We start from the raw sequence: 22,946 nt of genomic DNA on the forward strand, positions 1-22,946 counted from the left end.
ATGTATCAGACAGCCTCCAACGCTTATTCAGGGAGACTTCTGAATTTACAGCACTGCATTCCATTTGGACCTTTGATAAACTTCTGGATGTGATGATCCTGAATCCTAATGAACTATAATTTGTAATCTAAAATCTGATTTATTTGCAAATCCTATATGGTCCACCTCCGCGAAAACGGGGTGCAGTAGTCTACTGCCAGTAGACCACCGAATTCCGCACACGCTGTTTACCTGCGCAACAAGTTTATGAAAAATACTGGTCGCTTAGTACAGTACTGTAATACAGTCTGTACATGTACCATATGTCTCAAGAGCGGCGCCCTACGGTATAAACGCAACACTGGTTTCCCACAAAATATCATAAACACCATAAGATCCCTGACAAACACCATAAAATCCAACACAGCACCAGGACAGAGACGACCCACGTCTTCAAGACGCTCTTGTTGTAGGAAGGGCTAGGTTAAATTGTCTCACCTCCCCCATAAACAGGAGTGGGCCACTCACCATTCAGTAACTCGAGCGTCGTAGGGCGGAGCACGTGGCTGAGCAGGCGTGGCCTGTAGCACACTGTAGAGCGCGTCGTCGCTGATCTACATCGCGTGGCCAGAGCTGCTTGTGTCTGGAGCTAGGGTGCGCGTCGTCGCTGATCTACATCACGTGGTCAGAGCTGCTTGCGTCTGGAGGTAGGGTGCGCGCCAGTGGTTTGTTGCACGTGATCTGTATGCTGACAGGCTTCTGGAGGTGAAGTAAAGCGTGCTGTGGGTGGCCTTCGGCTCACGACGGGGACTGGCTCGTGGCTGGAGGTTGATGGCATCGTCGGTTGCCTACCGCGCTCGGGATATGTATATTGTTGGGATCGGGGCCACTGCCCCTCTGGAATTATAAGGTAACAGCTCATTGCTCCGAATGTGATGCGAGCCTTCAAACGCTAACATATTATGTATTTGTGCTTTAGTACATTGCTTTGTAGATACCGCTAAACAAATGAAGCCATGTGAGCAAAGGAAATATTTGTTGATGCTGTTGTTATTACAGACGCTGCAGAGCGTGACCGATATTTTGCGGGTGTCCAGCTTTTTGAACGCGCTTCCTGTTCACAAGGATTTCCTCGCCAGCCTCATCCACAACGCTTCGTGACTGCTGAGCAAAGAGCAAGTGGCAGCAGTACCCCATTTTAAAGTGGTATTTGCAGGGACAGTATGCAGTCCGAAGATCGACCGGCCAGCCAGTACGAGGCTGGCCCTCAACCTCCATGCGCGCGTAGTGCACCAAACTGAGCAGAAATCGCCATATCTTCTCTCGCGCGGTTAAGCTCTGGGACAAACGTCCTCGCGGGAGGCAGCGCGCGCACGTGTACGAGGTCAGGGTCAGCGTCGCCAAGGAGAAAGTCTATGCTGGACCTGGCAACGATGTTCTCACTCAGCAGTCCGCGGCGACGAAGCCCCCGTGTGCGTGTCTGAAGCGTCGTCGAGCAGGTGGACACGAGCGAGGACTGAGGCAACGCCATTGAGCGGTGGCCACAACATGCGAGTAGCTGGGCGAGCAGCATTCCCATTTTCAGCTGGCGGTGGTGAGTGTAGTCCCGTTTCAGCACTCGGTTGAATTGCTCAACCGGGTTGTTGGTAGTGGCATACCCGGATGGCGTCAGAAAGCACTGCCAGTTTGCGAAGTTGCCTTCAAGCCATTGGGCCTTCATGTACATGGTGAAGGCAGCGAGATCCGCGTGTCCAGACCACTCCTTCAACATAGCCGCCTTCTGGTCGACATATTCGGCATCGCTCTGCGCAAAATGCAAGTTGTATATGCCCTTGTATACCAATGCAGACATATCTGAGCTGAAACCACGAGTACGCTCACGCAACTTCGCCACCACGTGGTAAAAGCACATAAGGTACGTAAATGAGCTGTCAGCGAAGACACTGCGGAAGGCCTTGTGTTGTGCCTTGTCCGCGTCACCAAGCACGAATTTCACTCGTCACTCTGCTCCGTTAACCCTGGCATATACACAACGCAATGCAACGAGCGCGGCCACGAAATGCTTGTACTGGAGCTGTGACGTGATAAAAAGCGCTACTAGGTGAAACGCCCTGGAGGCGTCGGTAATGCCGCAGACGAGGACTGGATACCCGACGCTGTTCAGCTTGAACGTTGCGTCCAGGTGCAAGACACAGGCTCCGCTGTTTCTTGCAGCGTTACGAGGTAGCGCCTTCGTCGTCATTCCTACTAGAAACGGCCGAGCATCTGAGCCGTTCCCAACCTCAGGAAGGCTACTCGTGTCGTATGCACTAGTGAACGTGAAAGGGTCGTGGTCACCTTCACGTCCACTAAATGCTGAGACCCTCACCGACTCCACGATCGCCTTGCGCTTGTCGTTTCCACCAAGCTGCGTGCGCCGAAAGTGGTGTACGATGTTTTGCACCTCTCGCAGACTGGGTAATTCTGCAGGAGGGAGATCAAATTTGCGTCCCAAAGCGTGCCGGATGCGTACCGACATTAGGTTTTCACGGGCGAGTTCCTTGATGAACTCGCGACACCTCGGCGTAATGCATGACCTGGATGGCGTTCGCGCACGCGAATGATGGTCGCCTAGCTCGTGCATGTCGACGGTGTCTGTATCTTGGCAGACCAAGACCTTCATCCGCCAGGTGCAGGCCAGGTAGGGAACGGCATCCGTACAGTGCTTGCAAGCGCAGCGTAGAAGCTTGTGGCGCATTGTGTGCGCATCACCGCTGGTACAAGCCGTGCACGGCATCAGCTGACTTTTGACCGTCTTCCAAGTCTTCATTCCTTGGAGAAGGAGGGCAGCGTCTTCGGACGAAACGCCGCTGCAGAGTAGGTTCCAGGTGTGAGAGCTGGGCATCGGTGCACGACTGAGCTGGTGGGTGGCCTAGGCAGTTGGAAGCTTGTTTGAAAGTAAAGAGCGTTCAAAACTGCAAGCTCTAGGGCGAGCTAGACCAGTTATCTTGTACTTTTGGGTACGGATGGCGTGATATGATTGGGTAAAATCATTTAAATAGAGGCATATGACTGGATGAAAAGAATCGTTTTGTGCTGAAACACACTATGGGATGATTATTTACAGATTTTTGTGTCGCCTGTGATTTTGTGGTGGGCCCGAATGTTTTTATGTGATAAAAACACGTGGTCTTGTGTTTGTCAGCTCGCATGGAGTTTTTTAGTTTTTTGTGGTGGTTTTAGAACCTTGTCCTGGTTTCCGCCTTTCATTTCGAAATTGACCGAGTATCCTCTAAGGGAAATCATCAATTTAGGGCCGCGAACCAGTTTAGGGCCGCATAAGTTACTGCCAATCATATACAGTACTCCATTGAGCTTGGAAACTATTGGTTATAATAAGGTAAGTACGAATACCTATAAAATTTTAATTTGCAAAAGGGGTGAACTCTTGGCGCCATATTTTTATTCAGCTCCTCCAACCAAATGAGGTTGTTGAGCGCCATCCACTCCGTTCAAACATTTGCAAGAAGAAAACAAACGCTTCCCTTTTTATTTGTCCGACCCAAGCCATGTCTAAGACTCGCCACACTTACTCTACTGACACCAAGACTGCCATTGTGGCAAAAATACTCAGCGGTGCGGCGGTTCCCGAGGTCGCGGCGCTAACCAAGATACTTGAGAGGACATGCTTCCGCCCAGCGCCACCCACCTATTGCAGCCTCTGGACGTTGCAGACTGCAACTTGCAGTTAATGCGACACTAAAAGTGAAACTCTGCAATCTGATAAAGGAGGTTGTTGACGAGGACGATGAAAGCTGTTATTCGATTGACAAACCCAACGCAATAAAGCCTGCAAATATGGTTTGGGCCACCAGCAGCAGAACACGTACTAAGTCGCGCAGAAAATCTGCAGTCGCCACCGAAGGCAAAGGCGATGGAGTCCCTCAAGAGACGAGCGCAACCCAACATATTGTCAATTCCGTCGTAGTGTAGCTAATCAGCAAAAAGGTTAGTTGCTATCTTTACACAATGTTTAAGAATTGATAACTTACCTTTTCAGTGCGAAGAATTAACGGCAACGAGTAGACTCGAACCCGCGACACCCCTGCTCCCATAATGGGCCCTCAATAAGCTAGCGTCTAAACGACTGAGCTGTCAGCACTTGACGTTTCTGATTTTGTTTTGGTAATGACAGACGTTTGATTATTCTTGCACAATTATGTATCCTCCATAATTTTATCAAGACGCATAAAAATAAAAAGAAAGGGTGATCAAACCCTATGCTTGAATGGGCTTGAAATTTTCACCAGCTGAGCATTTTAATACTGAAGTTAAGCTTAAATGCGGCCCTGAACTGATGCGACAGAAATTTCTGCTGCCGTGTCCTGAACGATCAATGCTATTGGTCATTGGCCGCAAAAAATACGATAAAAAATCAGATTACAAGCTTTCGGACACTGTCTCGCTTTGTGTCCCTGTGCAAATAGTTGCCGAGTTATGTGACTTTTTTTCAGGGTGGCCCTAAATTGATGATTTCCCTTAATACTTCCGGTGCCTGCAAAACGTTTCCGATGCGCTTCAGTGTTTTCCTTGTGGTGGTGGTAACCACTTTTGCTGTGAGCTGCTTTGATTTTACCTGCGCCAAGGAACAAGTCAAGATCCAAGCCTTCGACGACATGTGAAGAGATATCCTCTTGAAAATGAAAGAGAACCCTGGGCTCGTGGACAAGCTGAAGGCGCTCGGTCAGCTAAAAACCAATAAGAGAAGCAACGTGGTGGAGGATCTCCCACAGAACCTCAGGAAGAAGCCTCGTACGGACTAGCTACTACCTGGTACTCAGTAGGCATCACAGCGAACTAATGACACTTCCACTCGTTGTCAACGGAGCTGTTATTATGTAAACGCCAGTGAACTGAATTATCGACAAGCTGGTAGAACTAAAGGTGCTCAACAACGTCGGGATTAATACTCGGTGGCAATTACGGCATCTGCCTTGAGGGGTAAGTACATGATAGCGTGCAGGCTATCATTGCGTATTATTAATACCAAGCCACTCACGTAGAAACCAATTCTCTGACTCCAGTTGGTGTTTCAATTCCGTAAAATCTCTTACCTGGGTATTTATATTCGTGAGGATCCATAAATTCATGAAGGTATTTAAAAAAATAAAGTGTAACAACACCAATGAGTATTTAACTTTGAATGTTGTACAGAAATCTGCCTGAATAAGGAACGGGGTTTCAATTAATAACCTCGCAATTTTTATAGTCAGGGAAGATTTAGGGAGATGGGATAGTGATGGGCAAGGTACTGACAAAACAATCCAGGCACTGACTTTGATTTCAATTTAAAAAATATCGCGCAGTAGGTGATCCTCCTTCGCTTCAAGCCCTACCTGCCGAACTTCATTCCTACATTTACATTCAAGCTCACTAGCCGACTGCGTCCACTAAGTAATGTCCGTGTTGAGAAGCTACTCCCGAACACCACCGCCAAGATCCAGACGCTGGATCAGGGAATCATCAATAGCATTAAGCACTACATCTTATCGCAAAAAATGATGTTCGTATTGGATCGCCTAGGCGAAGGTCTCGGCAACCAGTACAGCGTCGACCAGCTAACTGCACTGCTCTGGTGCGAGGCTGCATGGTCTAAAGTGAGCGCTTCCACGATTCAGCACACTCTGGTCTCATTCAAAAGTCGAATCTTCATTTATCCTAACTTAATTCAATATATGCACATAATCCGATATCATAGTCTGTTTCTAGCTAGGGAATTGTCAGCTTATGCAATCTCTTTCTTAATTTATATCAGGCGTTCCTTATTCAGGCAGATTTCTGTACCTGGAGAAGTAATTTAAAACCTATTTTATTACTTCGAAGTACCGGTATAAAACAAAATGTGTACAATCCTGTTCGCAAATTCCTATAGGCGTATTTTACCAGACGTGGTTTAATTGCTCCTCAATTTAAGTGTAAACACATTGTGTGTTTGTACAGATACCGATGCATCATGGAGTTTTCAGGCGATAATGCTCCTCTAATGCAAGTCTGTTGCCATTGTTGAAGTGATGTTAACTAAACGCAGACGCTTACTGGCCCTCACAGAACGACTTGGCGTTCTGGAAGATCTGCATCCACGGACTGACCGGGTGCGCTTTGAACTCAGCCGGCATGTACGGCCACTGGTACTTGAGAAAACAGCGTTCCGGGTGCGGCATGAGGCACATGTGGCGGCCATCGCTCGACACGAGACCGGCAATACCCTGCGGCGAGCCGTTCGGGTTGAACGGGTACTCCTCCGTCGGCACGTTGGAGTCATCCACGTAGCGGATAGCGGCGGCGCCACTGGCCACGTACGTCTTCTGGATCTTCGGGTGCGTAAAGTGCGCGCGGCCCTCGCCGTGCGAGACCCAGACACCCAGGGACGAGCCGGCCATGCCACGCAGCATCACCGCGTTCGATTCCTGGATCTGCACCGACACGAAGCGAGACTCGTGACGGCCCGACTCGTTGTGTACGAAACGCGGCTGGGACGACGTCTTCGTCTCTTCCTCCAGAGCCTTGGCCTCTGGGCGGTCGAGCCAGCCAAGCAGAGTCATGAACTGGCAGCCATTGCACGCACCGAAACTGAACGTGTCGTCGCGAGCCTTGAACGCCGCGAACTGCTTCAACACGTCGCCGTGGAACTTGACGACGCCCGACCAGCCCTTGGCCGAGCCCAGTACATCAGCGAATGTGAATCCGCCTACGAACGCCACGCCGCGGAAGCCTTCGTCCAGCACGACGCGCTTGTTGACCAGGTCCGACATGGTGACGTCCCACACCTCGAAGCCGGCGTGATGGAATGCGGCCAGCATCTCACGCTCACCGTTGCTACCTTCCTCACGAAGGACGGCCACGCGGTGCTGGGCACGGGTGCTCAACTGACGCTCGGGCGTGGCCTTGGGTTCGTACGACAGCTTCCAGGACGGAGCTGTACGCGTACGCAGCGAACGCTGTTCCTGGGCCACGCACTCGGGGTTGCACTGGCGCTTCTCAAGCTCGAAGCTGGTCGCCTCCCACACGTCACGTAGGTCCGCCATCTGGTCCTCCAATACACTCTTGCCATTCACGCTCACCTTAATGGTGCCGTCCGTCGTCACCTTACCTAGCTTGACAAGCGGCACGTTCAGCTTGCTGAAGATCGCCTCCACTTCGGTGGCGTGCTGGCCAGCGGCCACTTGGAAGACAAAGCCCAGTTCCTCGGCGAACAGCAACTGGATAACGTCCTTGGTCGTGGTCTTGCCGCCGGCGAACGGAATGTTCACGTCGAGGCCGCAATTGCCAGCGAAAGCCATCTCCAGCAACGTAACAATGAGGCCACCGTCGCTACGGTCGTGGCCGGCAAGCAGGTGGCCGTTCTTGATGCCGGTCTGGACGGCGTTGAACGCGTTCTTGAACAGTTCGGGGTCCTCGACGTCCGGCGACACATTGCCAACCTGGCCGTACACCTGAGCCAGTGCCGAGCCGCCCAGACGATTGGCGCCCTTGCCCACGTCCACGTAGTACACGAAGCTGTCGCCGGCGTGTGTCTTGAGGTCCGGTGTCACCTTTAGTTCCACGTCCTCCGTCGGCGCGTACATGGTAATAACCAGCGTGCCGGGCGTCTTGACGTCCTTCTTGTTGACCTTGGCGGCCATGGACAGCGAGTCCTTGCCGCCGTCGACGGCCACACCAACCTGCTTCATGAACGTGGTCATGGCCTCACAGCACTCGTACATGCGCGCAGCCTCATTGGGCAGCTTGGCCGCCCACATCCAGTTGGCCGAACACTTGCAGTCGTCCAGGCCACGGCCACCAAGCGCAGCCCACACCATGTTAGTCAGCGACTCGCCCACACTCAAACGGGCCATAGCGCCAGGGTTCACCAGGCCCTTCACAGGCTGTTCGCCACACGCACTGACAACACCAGTGAACTTGCCATCCTTGTTGGGAAGGTGCGACTGGGCCACAACGGCGCAGTCGGCCAGCGTCATCTGAAGCGGGCCGACAGTCTGCTGCTGCGCAATCAGGCCGCTGACCGAGCGATCCACCTTACTGGTCAGGAACCGCTTCGAGCCGACCGACAGGAGACGCAGCACACGGTCCAGCGCGTCGCGCAGAGTAATGTCCGCCGGGAGCGACAGCTCCGAGACGGGCTCCGTGGCCTTCGTGTCCGTGAATATCTTCTGAGGCATCTTACCCAGCACCAGGTCCAAGTCCAGGTCGAATGGGGTCGAGTCGTCCTGCGAGTCGTGCAGTACCACGTGGCCGTCGCCAGTCACCTGGCCCAGCAGCGCGTACGGGCAGTTCTCACGCTTACAGATCTTGTCGAATAGCTCCACGTGCTCCGGACGCAGCAGCAACGCATCGTTCTCTTGGTACTCCGCGCCCCAGATCTCCAGAACAGACAGCGTGTCGTCACCCACCAGAATGTCGCGCACCTCGTAGCGCGCGCCGCCACGGTTAGCGTCGCCAGGCTTCGAGTTGGACACCTCGACGATCTCCTTCAGCACGTTACCGTTGCCACCGGCACCCTGGTCGTGGATGGACACGATGGGGTTCTTCTCACCCAGGTCGCAACACGCACGGATCACCTTGTTCAGTTTGCACTCCATCTCGGCGTCGCCACGCTGGACAGCGTTGAAGTCCAGGTCGGCCGTCTTGGTATCCTGGATACGGCTGGAGGCCGCACCTCCGCCCATACCGATACGGTAGCACGGGCCACCGATCTTGACCACCCACATCTGAATCTCCGGTTCACCCTTCGTGCAGTGACGGCCATCGAGTTGGCCGAGGCCGGCCGAGAACATAATGGGCTTAATGTACTCGCGACGCTCACCGTTAGGCAGCACCATACCGAACGAACGGGCAAAACCCGTGACAACGGGTTCACCGAACTTGTTACCGTAGTCGGACGCACCGTTGGAAGCCTGGACTAGGATATCACGTGGGTGGGCCAGGTTGGGACGGGTACTCCAGCTTCTCGTCTTCCCATGGCAGCTTGTAGCCTTCAAGGTTAAGGTTACCGACGGAGTACGCGCTGATGCCGGCCACGACGTTAGCACCACGGCCAGTCGCCTGCACGTCACGGATACGGCCGCCCGTGCCCGTCTCAGCACCAGGGAACGGGGCCACGCCGGATGGGAAGTTGTGGGTCTCGGCCGTCAGCAACAAGTGGCTGTCCAGGGTGCGTTCCTGCACGGCCGAGGGCTCACCGGGGTTTACGGGACCGAGGGTCACAATGTTGGCGCCCTTGATGACCGAAGAGTTGTCGTGGAAGGCGATGACGCTGTTCTTCTTGGCGTTCTCCGTGAGCGTGTTCTTCACCATCTGGAAAAGCGTCTGCGGCATCTCCTTGCTGTCCACGACGATCTTACCGCCGAAGAACCAATGACGCGAGTGCTCCGAGTTACTTTGGCCCATGTCAAAGCACTCGACGTCCGTCGGGTTGCGTTGCAGCTTCTCCTTGAATAGGTTTAGGTAGTACTGCAGGTCCCAGTCATCGAAGCCCAGACCGATCTCCTCGTTGATCTCCTTTAACGCGTCAATGCCCCGCTCCATGATGGGAATCTTACGGACGGGCTGTACCGTCTTACCGTGCCAGAAGCTGGTCAGAGGCTCCTCGTACACCTGCTGCGTCATGCGGTCACATTCGTGACGAAGAAGTGCCTGCTTAAGCGTCTCAACGGCCTCCGGCTTGGTGGCCGTGTAGCGCACCAAGTATCGCGTGGCCCGCTCAATGCGCTTGATGGCCGAGATGCCACAAGCCTGGCAAATGACCACAGCGTTGCTAGACCAGGCCGTGGAGAAGTTCATGCGTGGCCCGACCTCCACGAGCCATTCTTTGCTCTGCTCCGAGGTGGCCAGGAACGGCTGGTCCGGTCGCGTCTGCTGCGGCTCGAAAGTCTCGCTCAGCAGCCAGTGGAGCGTCTCCTGATCGGCGGCCAACAGCGGGCCAGTATCGGCCTTGGTCTCCACGTAGAAGCAGTACTCGGTCACGAGCTCATCCACCTGCAGGCCAGCCTCAGCGCCCACCTGAGCGCGCAGATTGGCCAGCAGCGTGCGGTTGGCGTGGGCCGTGAAGGCCGGCGTACGGTAGAAGCGCAGTAGCGAGCTGGCGGTCGAGATGGACGCCGTCTTCTGCTTCTTCTCGGGCGACGAGGCCATAGTTAAAGGTGGGTGAAGCTCGTAGAGCGGACGGTGGAGCGGACACTGCAAATTGCGTAGTGCGTGTTGCATCTTGCAGCCATGGCCAGTCGCTCAATATGGCTACGTCATTTTTATCCAACCGCCAGCAGCTACTCCATTTCAGCCAATCCTTTTCGTTCTTCAGCTCCACCTCACATCATTGTCAGCAAAAAGATGCTGCAACGTGGGGTGGTGCGCGCCGCGCGCGGCTTGCGTTCTTCTCCAGCGTGCGCTTCAGCTGCTAAATACTTCAGTAACAGCACGCGCTTCAGCTCAAGTCGCTCGCGGTCTGTAGCTTCCGTTTTCGCTTCTCCGCTTCTCCCGAGAGCTGGTCTCTTAGCCGCTGCTGCTGTCAGCACCAGCGCCGCGTGCGCTTTCTGCTCTGCTTCTGTCGTAGAGACTAACGCCGTGCCAAAAGACGGTGGCAATGCGCTACCCAACGTTGTTCTGTACCAATACGAACCGTGTCCGTATTGCTGCAAGGTGAAGGCTGTGCTGGACTACCTCAAGATCCCGTACGAGGTGGTGGGGGTGAACCCGCTCACCAAGAAGGAAACCAAGGCTTTCACGGATTACCGCAAGGTACCGGTAGTCCGTATCGATGATGAAGTGGTTGTAGACTCCTCTGCTATCATTTCACGACTACGGGAGCTCGTAGAGGCGCCCAAAGGCTCTCAGAGCGAAAAAGCTCTAGAGGAGGAGGAAGAGTGGCGTCAATGGGTCGACAAGAAGCTCATCCTCTTAACTCCGCCCAACATCTACCGCACTGTACCGGAGGCTCTCCAAGCTTTTGATTATTGCTTGACAGAAGGGAAATTTACGCCCATGGAGCGCCGTATGTCCAAGTACGCGGGTGCTGTGATCATGTATCTCATTGCAAAGCGGTCCAAGAAGAAGTACAACATCGATGACGAACGCCAAGAGCTCTACTCGGCGTTGAACAGCTGGGTGGACGCTATTGGCGACAAACGTCCGTTCCTCGGTGGTGACGAGCCCAACATGGCTGATTTGTCGGTCTTTGGCGTTCTGCGTGCCATGAAGGGACTCGACACGTACAGTGACATGATGCGTGAGACCAACATCGAGCCCTGGTTCACGCGCATGACGTCCAAGGTCGGATCCAGCTCGCGTACAGCTAGCGATTAGACCAAAATGGAGAAAACAATACGACACCGATTGAGCTTGACGGACTTGTGGGTGCGACTTAGAATTGGTAGCGCTATTAACATCGCACTGACCGGTGAAATTGGCCAGCGATGAGTACAAGAACACCTGGCGACTGCGAGTGACTGCATGTGTCGGAGCCAAGGAGGCAGGTCGTTGATCATAGTCGTGCTACGAACTTGTGTGGCGCACTTCTCTGCTTTGCCCTCTCTAACAACGGCGTCCTTTACCTCGTTCATGGTGTTCTGGTGTATCCATGTTCATCGGCGATCACCGAAATGATGTACACAAGCTGCATAATCATCTATTGATTGGCTAAAATTTCATCACAATTATCGATTGGGTAAAACTCAGCCCGATCTATTACGCCAAATCGCTCATTTAGACCCATGTACAGCGCTTCGCAGCTTGTGGCGCTGGGCGTGTCCCTTGCGATCTGCGCAGCCGCAGTGCTGTATGCCAACTACTTTGCCGCACTGTTCCCGACACGAGAAGTCTCGCTGAGCGTCACGGAGCAGCAGCAGATGTTAACGTCGCTGGTCTTCCACGCGTCCAAAAGCGGAGACGCTGCAGCCAACGGCGCTGACAAAGAAACACGCGATCCTCCACGCCTGGCCTTCTGCTGCAGCGCTGATTTGGACGTAGCTGTCCCTGCTGTTGAGCTTATGCAGAGCGTACAGGAGGTGGACCGCCAGCACCACCACAAGAAGAAAACCCACGGAAAGATCTCCAAGGACTTAACCAAGCGCCACCACGAGCGTATCGGCTCACTCAAAGAGCTCCAAGAGAGTTTTGCCTATTACTTCTCCTCTGGCGCAGCTGCTGAGCAAAGTATGCTCTCCCCAGAGCAGTTTAGAGAGGTAGTAGCGCTTGCCGATGCTCTGCCACAAGTGAAGAGGAAAGTGGGCGGCAATGCTGCTACAATGGCCGAAAGAGCGTCAGCAGAGGGTTGCGTGGTGTTGCTGGGTGCAGCTATGGGCAAAGACATGAAGCCCTACTTCGTAGACCAGCGTATTCAACTTGTGGGCCACTTGGAGGAACATGAGCACGAGGATGTGCATCTGGTGCTGGAATACTCGAGCGGGGACGAGTTCCGAGGACATATCTCCCCCCGTGCAAACCGATATTACTTGAATCATGACATACACAACGCGCAATTGTCCGTTCTCGAGGAATTCGAGAAATCTCTGGACGCTTTCCAGCCAGACCTGGTGGTCTTCGGTGGGCTGCAATTGATGGAGGTGCAGACGGATGAAAATGCTCGTCTGACGCGTCTTAAAGCCTTGTCGGAGGTGCTTCAGAACCTCTTTGTGGCCCGGACGCCGACTCATTATGAGTTTGCGGCTGTGTCGGACTTTAGTCTCTTCGATGACACGGTTCGACTCGTGCTGCCCTGGGTGGATTCCATTGGTCTAAATGAGCAGGAGCTCTTTATTCTACACCACTACCTCGTTACGGGCGAAGAAGGTACAGCTACAACTTCGCGTCCTACCGTGGCGGAAATTAGCGCTCAACTTCACGACGTCATACAGTTTGCGTCAAAAGCCAAAAAGAATTTCCAGACGAACAGCGAAGACAAGGACGCGTCACTAGCGTTGGCGCAACTCTCTCGTATCCACTTCCATACATTGCAGTTCCACATTGTGTGTCAAAAGACAGGAAGTATGTGGGAAGACCCCAAGACGGCGCTAGTACAGAGCGCGCTTATGAGCTCTAAGGTGGCATGTGGCAAGCCACCAACTCCAGCTGCTTCTGACGACAGCGACAAGCCCAAGCCTATGCGTACTAGTGCGGAGATGGAGGTGGATCCGGAGCGTATCGAGATCCTACTGGCTCGCCAGCAACTGCTGAGTAAGCGCCAGGATCTCAAGGTGGAGCTGGACCCGTTCTCGCCTATTGTCACGTGGCAAGAGGCCGATTTCCAGTGCCACCTTGTGCCCATGTTGGCCTGCAAGAAACCCGACCATACTGCCGGCTTGGGAGACAACATCTCCGGCACCGGTGTGGCGTACCACCGCATCCAGAAGAAGAGTGACGCTAACAACTAAGCCAACTACAGGTAGGACCATAAGTCCACACCAAAATTTCGAGTGAAGTTGCATAATATCTAGAATTCAACTGGTCGATTTTATTTTCGGGCCAGAATTCGAAATATTGTTGTAGGATACAATTTCTATGGAAGATACTTCGAGGTACGCCGCTTCAACTCTCTCACTTCCGGATCCTCCCCGTCAAGCTCAGTGCATCCTAGAAGAAATGAAGTTCTCCACAGCTCTCATCGCCTTGACCTGCGCTGTTGTGTGTCTGGCCAACCCCACGGCTTCTATGAGCGAAGTGCACCTCCGAGTGCACGTTGACAAGGGTGTCTGCTACACTGCGTGTCCTTTCGTATACCTCCTCTCCTTCAAGGGTCGGGTAGTCCGCGGCTGTTCAGGGAGTACGGTCTTGTTCAGTGGCTGCAGGAACGGTAGATAGGAACACTAGAGAGTTGAAAAAAAAAGTTTGTTGATTGGCTTGGATTCCTCTTGAGTAGAAGGAGGGCAATATAAGACTGAGAGCTAACCGGAAGAGAGGCCTAACACCTTCTCGACCTTACATACACTACACTACATATTAAAAAAAAGGAAGGATCCACTTCGTTTGTTGTCGGCCTTCGTGGGACAACGGAGAGCCTCTGGGAAAGGGCTTGATGTCGCGAGGTGCTTTTGGAGAGCCTCTGGGAAAGGGCTTGATGTCGCGAGGTGCTTTTGGTCCCCCGACGCCAAGACTCCGGCGTTCAGGGGTCCCCTTATAGGACCACCCTAACGGGCTCGGTCAAGGGTACGTGCGAGGTTGAGTTCAACGGGAACCACCCTGACGGGACGGCGGGGCGAGGAGTGATTCCAGGGTCTCGGGTCATCCCGACGGGAGGCAGAGCTCCTGGAATGACCCCTCCGTTCCCGGGTACGGGACATCCTCCCCGACTTGTCGTTCGTCGTCCTCGGCGAACGGTTCCTCTGCGTACATCTCTCACGTTAGTACTATAGACTCCGTCGTTAGCAACTTCTTCAGACAGGGGAGGTTGGAACGCTTCGTGGTAGTTGATTCTAGTTCCGACGAGAGTTCGGAGGACGACGAGCCTCCCAATAAGCGTCTACAGCTCTCTCACAAGTCTCGGAGGGCGAAAGAGCGCGCGAAGCGTTCCCGTTCCCCGTCTCGCAGTTCTACCTCCCTGAAGAAGCCTCGATTAAGTTCGTCGCGCAAGCGGTCCTCTTCATCTTCACGCGCTAAAGGCAAACTCAAAGCGCGCGCTGCTTCGCCAGAACGTTCTGTTTCTCCTTTACGGTCACGATCGAAGTCCCCAGGGCGCAAGAAGTCCCGTCGGTCACGTTCTGAGGAGCGTCCTGCGTCTCGGTCGAAGTCTCCGACGAAGTCCTCAACCATCAAGACGAGTAGGGAGTCCCGGCGGGACAAAGCAAGATCACCTTCGCACTCGAAGGGGAGTAAAGTCACCTCCGACAAACCGACCGACGGCAAAACGCCGACTCCTCCGTCAGCTCCAGCGTCGCGGGACGGTACGCGTAAGCGGTCGCGTTCGGTGTCTTCCTTGAAGAAGGCAGTGCCCCCTAAGGGACGCTCAGCCGCGCGGTCCCCGTCAGCACCTCGGAAGTCGAGTTCGCCGGGTGATCATTCAGCTCCTTGTTCGCCGGCTAAAAAGTCCGACAAAACAGCCTAACGAGAGGTCGTCGAGAAGTTATTGATTCGTACCATTCCAGAACCTTTCCTCACTGGATGAGAGTAAGAGTACTGGCATCGTCTTCCTTTTTAAGTTTCTTTTTGTTTTTCACCACGATTCGTCCCCACTTGTTGTTTTCGTTTTTTTTTCTTGAGATCGCGGTAAGATTGTTTTTCTTTTTGGTATGTAGGAGATCAGCCACTTGTGAAGTAGAATCCAAAAATATACAAAGTCGTAAGAAGTGTTCTTCAGGACACTTTCGAGGGAGGCGGGGTCGTGAGTTTACTCTGGCTCATTGGATCGACCCGCCACGATTCCCCCTCCCTAGAAGAGTAGCTCTTCTTCGTCAACGGTGGCGTTAGCGTCTTCCAACCGCGCGCTGCGACGTAGTTCTGGTAGGTCTCCCTCCCGACGACGGGTTTCTTCGAACGCCTTGATCAGAGCAGCGTAGGTGGGCAATAGTGTGTTTCGTGGTCTCCAAAGAGTCTCGTAGGTAGCTAACAACACCAGGAACTGCTCTTCACGGTTCTTTTTGCGTCGGGCGATTATGTCGATCACAGAGCAAGGAACTCCGGTCAGGGCCGTCTCTTCCCCTCCAATCAGGAGTCTCTCTACGAAGCTAGTAGAGGGGAGGTCCTCTTCTGATAGAGGTCCGTCGTCGTCTACACCCGGACTCGACTGGACTCCCTCGGGTACTTCAGAAGGGAACGGTCGGCTCCATCGCCCTTGGAAACGTTTCAACCTATTGACGTTAATGGTCACGACCCGATTGGGGTGAGAAGGGATGGCTACTCGATAGGAGTTCTCTCCCACAATCCCGACCACACGGTACGGACCATGCCACGCGAAAGCGAACTTCTTCGTGGTCTTTTCCCCGCGACGAGCTCGGAAGTACTGGTAGACCCACACCGGGTCTCCCTCCTTGAACTTAATCGGTACTTGGTTGCTCAGTCGTTGCCCTGGGCCTTCAAGAGTTGGCGCTCTACTAATCGTCTCGTATCCCGTAGAGATAAGAATAGCTTTCGTCTGTAGCTAGCGACTTCGTTACTCTTCCATCTGTTGTTCGTGTTGAGAAACGCGAGGTCCAGAGGTAACACCGGGTCCCGGCCATACAGGCTGAAGAATGGTGAGTCCTTAAGGGCCTCGTGATACGACGAACGATATGCGAACAGTACTCGGGGAAGATATAAGTCCCAGTCGTTCTGAGCTTCGTTGACATACATCTTAAGCATCCCGATCAGCGTGCCGTTGAAGCGTTCGACTAGCCCCTGAGTCTGAGGATGGTAAGCAGCTCCAAACAACTTCTTGATCCCGAGTGTATCGTAGAAGGATCGTGCCAGGTTCGAGATGAAGTTGGATCCTTGGTCGCTCAGTAGTTTCTCGGGGACTCCGTGCCGCGAGATCACTTCGTTCACCATAACTTCCACGAACGTTACAGTGTCCAAGCGGGCCACTGGGAACGCTTCGACCCATCGAGTGAAATAGTCAGCGAAGACGAGTATGAACTTGTTGCCTCGAGGAGTAGCCACTAAGGGACCTATGGCGTCCACCACTAATAGCGAGAAAGGTCCCGATAGTTCTTGTACGGGCATCCTCTGCATTCGGCCATTTCTCCAAGGGCGATAGCCTTTACCACTGCCGCACACGGGTGCATTCCCGAACATATTCGGCCACATCCTTCTTCCACCCGTGCCAGTAAGCGTGCTTGCGCACTTTGTCGAGCGTCTTAGTAACTCCGACATGAGCGGCAAGTACATCCTTATGACAGTGATGTAGTACCGTCGATATGAAAGGCAGGGGAATCACAGGAACTTCAAGAGTAGACGCCGGTCCAGCGCGAGCCTTCAGGTGTACGCGACGCATGAGTACTCCGTTCTTTACCGAGTAGTTAGGCGCCATCAGCAGGATTTTGGTGCGCATTTGAGGGTCCAGAGCTAGAGCTCCATCGCTAAGGAACGCTATCATAGCTTGGATCCAGGGTGTCCTCTTCTGTTCTTCCACGAAGCGAGTTTGTTGTAACCCGAACACATCAACGGGGGACACTAGGAGTTGGTCGGTAACCTCTTCTTCGTCGGGGAACGGCTCGGGTCTAGCTTCGCCAGCGTCCTCGGGCAAGGTCCCTGAAGGGAGCAGAGTCGAGTCGAGAGTCGTAGTCTCCCCGACTTCGACAGTACAAGGAGGGGGCTCGTCAGCATCGTTGAGTAGCTCCGCCATCGAGATAGCATTGATGGTTTGGGTATACAGCCTGGACAGACCATCCACATGACCCATCGAAGTACCATGCTTGTGGAACACCTTGAAACGTAATTGAGACAACTCCATGGCCCACCTAGCCAGCTTAGCGTTGCTCGTACGATTAGTTTCGTTGAATACCCACGTCAAAGCTTTGTGGTCCGTGTATAGGTCGAACTCGCAACGGTCCAGGTAGCAGCGGAACTTGCGCGTTGCCCAACCGATACCCCAGCACTCGATCTCCGACGTACCGTCCTCCTTATGGACCCAGTTCTTCTCGGAGCCAACTAGTAGCTTGCTCGCATAGGCCACGACTCTCTCGCGCCCCTCCACGGTTTGCATCAAGCACGCCCCTACAGCGAGCTTAGACGAGTCCACATATAGAAGGGAGCGCTTCGAAAAGTCGGGATACACCAGGATAAGAGGTTCCACCAGCTTACGCTTTAGTTGCAGGAAAGCGGCCTCGCAGTCGTCGCTCCAGAAGAATCGGGCCCCTTTCATCTTAAGCCGTTCGATTGGGGCCGATATGGCTGCGTATCCCGGGATGTACCGCCTGAAGTAACTAGTCAAACCCAGGAACGCCCTCACAGTGTACAAGTCGTGCGGTCTGAGCACGTTCATCACCGACTTGACCTTTTCGGGGTTGGGCAATATGTCAGACGGAGTGACGATGTGACCCAAAAACGCTACCTGGTCGCGTGCCCACTTGCACTTTTTCGTCTTGAGCTTGAATCCCGCCGACCGGAACCGTTCCAAGACTTGTTTTAGTCGTACTAGGTGGGTAGGAAAGTCTTCACTGAAGACCACGCAGTCGTCGAGGTACACTAGACAAGTCCGCCACTTAAGGTCAACATCAACAGTCTCCATCAGTCGTTCGAAGGCCGGTACGGCATTACACAGTCCGAACGGCATTACGAGCCACTCGAAAAGACCATATTTGCAGGTGAAGGCAGTCTTCTCCACGCTATCAGCAGCCATCGGAACATTCCAGTAGCCGGATGCGATGTCCATCGTGGAGAACAGCTTAGCGTTGCCAAGTACATCTAGAATGTCATCGATGAGCGGCATCGGGTAGCAGTCCTTGATAGTCACAGCGTTCAGTCTTCGATAGTCGATGCAGAACCGTATCCCGCCGTCAGGTTTGCGGATCATAAGCACCGGGCTCGCCTAAGGGCTAGAAGAGGGTCGTATGAGTTCTTGCCTTAACTATTCTTGTATCTCGGATTCCATCACGTCTCCTTCCGCCTTGGACACTCGGTAAGGGGGTTGCTTTATAGGCGAGTGCTCTCCAGTATCAATAGAAAACTCGAGCAGGCTCGTCCGTCCGGGGCGCATCGAGGTTTCGACGAACATGTCCTTGAACGGTTTGAGGAACTCCGTGAATATTCTCTTCTGTTCGCTCCCCAATTTAGACTCGTCCAGGTCGACGTAGAGTTCCTCCTTGAGTACTTTGTCCACCCCTGGTATGGATTCTTGAGCGACTTCGGTCGTCGAATTAGAGGCGCTAATGACCGAGTGGATCCACAGGTCTTGAGCTCTTTGGTCCCTAGTCTGGGCCTCGCCGGGCAGGGCGGTTCCGTGCTGTACACTCGCAGCGGTTCCTAGCTGAAGCGCCGACGCTGGAATTACCGTAACACTCGCCAATCGGGTGCTTCTCTTGACGACGGTGTTCTCGATAGAGGGGTTGCATACTTCCACGATCACTAGGTCGTTATACACAGTGCACAGGGTCCTAGCAACTTTAATGGAGTCATCCAGCGCAGAAAGCCCTTCTATGAGGACGGTGGTCCCGTCGCTCAGTTGACCTTGCACCTCCGCAACTACTAGAGCTTGTCCACCAGGGCAGAGTCGAATGGTAGATGAGATGCGGGACAGGTAAGACTCTTCCACCCGAGGAGACCCCAGAGGGAACACCTCTCTCGTGTCCTTTAGCGTGACTATATTCTCGTCCAAGTCCACCACGGCGCGAAAGTCCTTGAGAGCGTTGGTGCCCAGGATTGCGTCGACATGTAGTTTAGGCACAACGGCAAACGGTATTCTCTTCTCGACGGAGCCCAATGTCACCGGCAAGTAGATTACTCCTTCTATATCAAGCGCAGACCCGGACACACCGTTCAGACTGCCAACGTAGGGCATTAGAGGCGAGTTAGTTAAGCCGAGACGCTTCAATACCCGCCTATGCACTAGGCACGCTACGGCCTCGGAGTCGATGAGAAGTTCGGCCGGGAGGTTCTCGATAAAGACCCACGATAGAGCTTCCACGCCCCCTACCGATCCGATCACTCGCTTGCCGAGGGGAACGATTCCATCTTACTCGTCAGCGGACCAGTTATCAGTGGCGCTCGGTACTTCTACCAAGCCTGGCTTGGGGCGAGGGTCAGGAGCGTCAGTGACTACGTTCACATAGCCGTACAACTCGTTTTCCTTATCTCGGGGAGAACAGTTCGGTCCGAGGGCCTCGGTACGGTTACCGAATAGAGAGGAGCAGTCGAAACTGACTATCTTCGGCGCTGGAGAGCCTCTAGGAGCAGGATCTTTCCAACGACAGAGTCGGCAGGGTGAACTCCTCTCGAGGATCTTCAAGCGGAGTTCGTCAGCCTCTTCCTCGTAAAGGTCCGCAATTCTTTTAGTCAGTAACTCTTCCGATCGTGAGTCAGTGGGAACAGCGAGGCTATTGATCTAGTCCTCGATCCGGCTTAGGAGATCTTGGAGCCTAGTGGGGGGCGGGGAGTCATCTTTCTTTTCTTCATCTAGCGATCCTTCGCCAATACACCCTTCACACCAGTCACCTCTACTTGAAGCTTCAGCCTTTACGAGGAAGTATACGGCTCGTCGCACTATGGCTCGTCAAGGGTCCGGCACGATACCGCGAGAGTCCAGCAACTCGTACTCGGGTTCACCGAGTTCGGAGGGCCTTTTGGGGGAACTCCCCAGGGTTAGCGCGATATTGTCTTCCACTACAGAGGGGTCCGCGGGACACTCTTCTCCTGGTAGAGGAGGAACTCTCAGCTCCGGGAAGTGCACTACCGTCTTCGGCGCGTCCTGCCACGAGAACCTCTTCGTCGCGGCCCTCCCCCTTCGTCGCGGTAATCGGAGTCGTCCGACGTCACAGAGTTGATCCGTACTGGCTTTTCCTCTTGGAAATTACGGTTGGCTCGCTTCGCTTCTCCGGACGAGGCTAGTGTCTTTTGGAACCATTCCAACCAGTACTCAGGAGTAGATAGTCGACCGGGGGAAGAATCTCGGGTCCTCGCTAGCTGTTCTTCGGGAATGCCTAGTAAGTCACTCAACTCGGCAAGAGACAATTCCTTCGATTGTTTCGCATTCTCAACTAACCGGCGCTTCAGTTCGACTTCATCGAGAGGAAACAGTCGGTCTTCGAGCTCTTTGTCATATTCTTCTTTCTCTTCAGCCAGCTCGGATGGCTTATCTTCTTCCAACGTATCTAGTTCCTCTTTGGTGAACACCCTCGCGAAGGAAGGCTCCTTCTTCGGTTCATTCTTTGGGGACTTAGTACTGGCGACGTCCTCAGAGTCCTTTTCGGAGGCGTCGTCTCTCTCAGGAGGGGTCACGTCTTTCTCCTGCCCGCGTGGGTCCGCCTTTGGTACTGGAACACTAGCTTCGGTAGCTCCATATTCTTCTCGGGTTGGGCTTTCGAGTACCTCCGTCACGTCTGGGGGTAACTCCTCCTGTATAGGGCCGTTATTGGACTCCTCTTTTTCCTCGTCTTGATCGAGCACGCTCGAAACCACACTCTTGTGGTTCGTTGACGTCGACGGGTAGTCTCGTTCCGTCGAGGACGCCTGAAGTTGCGGCTTTTCCGTCTCTCCTTCCTTGCTTAGTTTTTCGTTCGTTGTTTCGATCTCGCTCTCTTGGTCATCTCTCGTAACCACTCTTAGGTTCGTATTGGAGCGTTCGTCGACGTGCGCAGCTATTGCGGGACCGTCCCATACGGGTCCCGAGCCTACCTCTTTTACAAACGCTTCTCTCTCCGTCTTCCAACAGTCGTTGGGGTTTGAGACTACCGATACCCCGTTCCACACGGGCGCCGTACGTCCTTCATGCTCAAACGGCAATATTTCTTCAGTTCTCGTCATATGTTCATTGCTTACGTTCGTTTCATTTCTTTCCGGTAAGGCGGAACTCATCCCACCTCCAACAGGACACACTTCATACCTCTTGGTCGACTCCTCCGCGGAGTTCAAAGTGTTCCCATTTGTGTCGATCCATAGACAAGAAGAAGGAGCTACACTCCCTTCCCCTCCCTCTCGCCCCCATCATTGCTGGCTGGGCGCTTGCCCTAGGACAGGTCCCACCGTTGCCCCTGTCGGAGGGCCGCCAAGTCTCTTCAGTGACGTCTTTAGAGGGCACTCCGCCAACATGTGACCCGATTCATCACACAGGAAGCACTTGCGTCCGTTCCTCGGCTGGGTGTTCCGGAATCCGCTAGGAGGGTCACGCTCACATTCAGGACCGATGTGGCCCACTTCCTTACAGTGAGGACAGGTGGCTTTGCCGCGGCGACAGTGAATACGACTACACCCCAGAGTGTGACACCGACCGCACACGAGAAGACCATCTTGGATTCGCAAGTCCGGACCCACACGAACGCCCCTGATATAGGAAGCGTTCCGGTAGGGTGATAGTGCAGAGAGGGGTTCGGATCAGGAGGAGAGTAGGCAGCAGCTACATTCATCGCTGGGGAAGCATAGGCGGTCGTCAGAGGACGCTCCATCAACTGCTGTTGCTGTTGAAGTTGTTGCTGTTGCTGCTGAGCGAGTAGATTCTGCGTCTGCTGCATCATGTTCATCATGCGTTCGAGGACAGCGTTCGCTTGGGAAGCTTTAGGGGACGGCACATTGTCGAACTCGGAGTCGTCTTCAACCGGACGGTGCATATTCTTAAGGAGCAGCATATCCACAGCCGCAGGGATGGAGTCAATCATTGTCGTGGTGAGGGCGTTCCTCCAATCTCGGTTCCGAAGTCCAGACAAGAAGTACTGGTAACGCATCTGAGTGTCGTAGCACTGAGCATCATCGCAGAGACTTGAAATCATGTCGCCCCACACTTCGGCGGACATTCCCCGGGGTCGTTTAGTGTTCTTCAGATTCTCAATCAGTTGCAAAGGGGTCTGACTGATGAACTGGTTGTGGAACCGAGTTCTCAGAGCCTCAAAGCTGTTGATGCGCGAGTACATCCACCAATCTTCGCCGACCTTGCCTTTCAAGCACTCCCTGAAAGCGCTGAGACGCAGGGGTTCGTCCAGCCCTATCGTGGCGTTCTCGAAGGCCTCCCAGAAGGATCTAGCTTTCTCCACCGACGCTCCTTCCGAGTAAAAGGGTTGGAGCATGCGAATTGCGTTTCGGATGTTAGTGGGCATACCATACTGGTCACTAGTAGTCGAAGGCGTATTACCATACGTAGGCGAGGAGTAGTAGGAGTTACCTCCATATTCCCCATACGCAGGACCCTGGTGGGTTCCGGCAGAAGCCGTAGTTCCTCCGTTTCCTCATGAAGCTCGGGTTGTTCTCGTAGGGTCGACTCCGTACGCGACTCCACTGGTAATCGAAGTTCGAGACCCCAGGCCTTGGGTAGGAATTTGAACGGTAGGCGACGAGACCTGGAAAAGGAACCCTCTGAGGAACGGGGACGGTTACCGCTGGAG

At 53.8% G+C, this 22,946-nt stretch overlaps 4 protein-coding genes across 4 annotated transcripts; 3 read left to right on the plus strand and 1 right to left on the minus strand.

The window, feature by feature from the left end:
- Positions 1-5,257: 5,257 nt before the first annotated feature.
- PITG_11456 (uncharacterized protein) lies at positions 5,258-5,731 on the plus strand (the record flags this gene model as incomplete). Its single annotated transcript, XM_002900985.1, has 3 exons — positions 5,258-5,266; positions 5,328-5,615; positions 5,717-5,731. The coding sequence occupies 3 exons, from the start codon at positions 5,258-5,260 to the stop codon at positions 5,729-5,731; spliced, it is 312 nt and encodes a 103-aa protein (XP_002901031.1).
- Positions 5,732-6,050: 319 nt separating this feature from the next.
- PITG_11457 (phosphoribosylformylglycinamidine synthase) lies at positions 6,051-10,178 on the minus strand (the record flags this gene model as incomplete). The annotated part of the gene is made up of 2 exons (XM_002900986.1): positions 6,051-8,912; positions 9,013-10,178. The coding sequence occupies 2 exons, from the start codon at positions 10,147-10,149 to the stop codon at positions 6,051-6,053; spliced, it is 3,999 nt and encodes a 1,332-aa protein (XP_002901032.1).
- A 166-nt stretch (positions 10,179-10,344) lies between these two features.
- On the plus strand, positions 10,345-11,316 carry PITG_11458 (prostaglandin E synthase, putative; the record flags this gene model as incomplete). Its single annotated transcript, XM_002900987.1, has 1 exon — positions 10,345-11,316. One exon carries the CDS (start codon positions 10,345-10,347, stop codon positions 11,314-11,316), a length of 972 nt encoding a protein of 323 aa, XP_002901033.1.
- A 407-nt stretch (positions 11,317-11,723) lies between these two features.
- PITG_11459 (uncharacterized protein) lies at positions 11,724-13,382 on the plus strand (the record flags this gene model as incomplete). Its single annotated transcript, XM_002900988.1, has 2 exons — positions 11,724-12,017; positions 12,081-13,382. The coding sequence occupies 2 exons, from the start codon at positions 11,724-11,726 to the stop codon at positions 13,380-13,382; spliced, it is 1,596 nt and encodes a 531-aa protein (XP_002901034.1).
- Between the last annotated feature and the right edge of the window lie 9,564 nt (positions 13,383-22,946).

Source organism: Phytophthora infestans, genomic scaffold, assembly GCF_000142945.1.
Source record: "Phytophthora infestans T30-4 supercont1.23 genomic scaffold, whole genome shotgun sequence".
Classification (NCBI taxonomy): domain Eukaryota; phylum Oomycota; class Peronosporomycetes; order Peronosporales; family Peronosporaceae; genus Phytophthora; species Phytophthora infestans.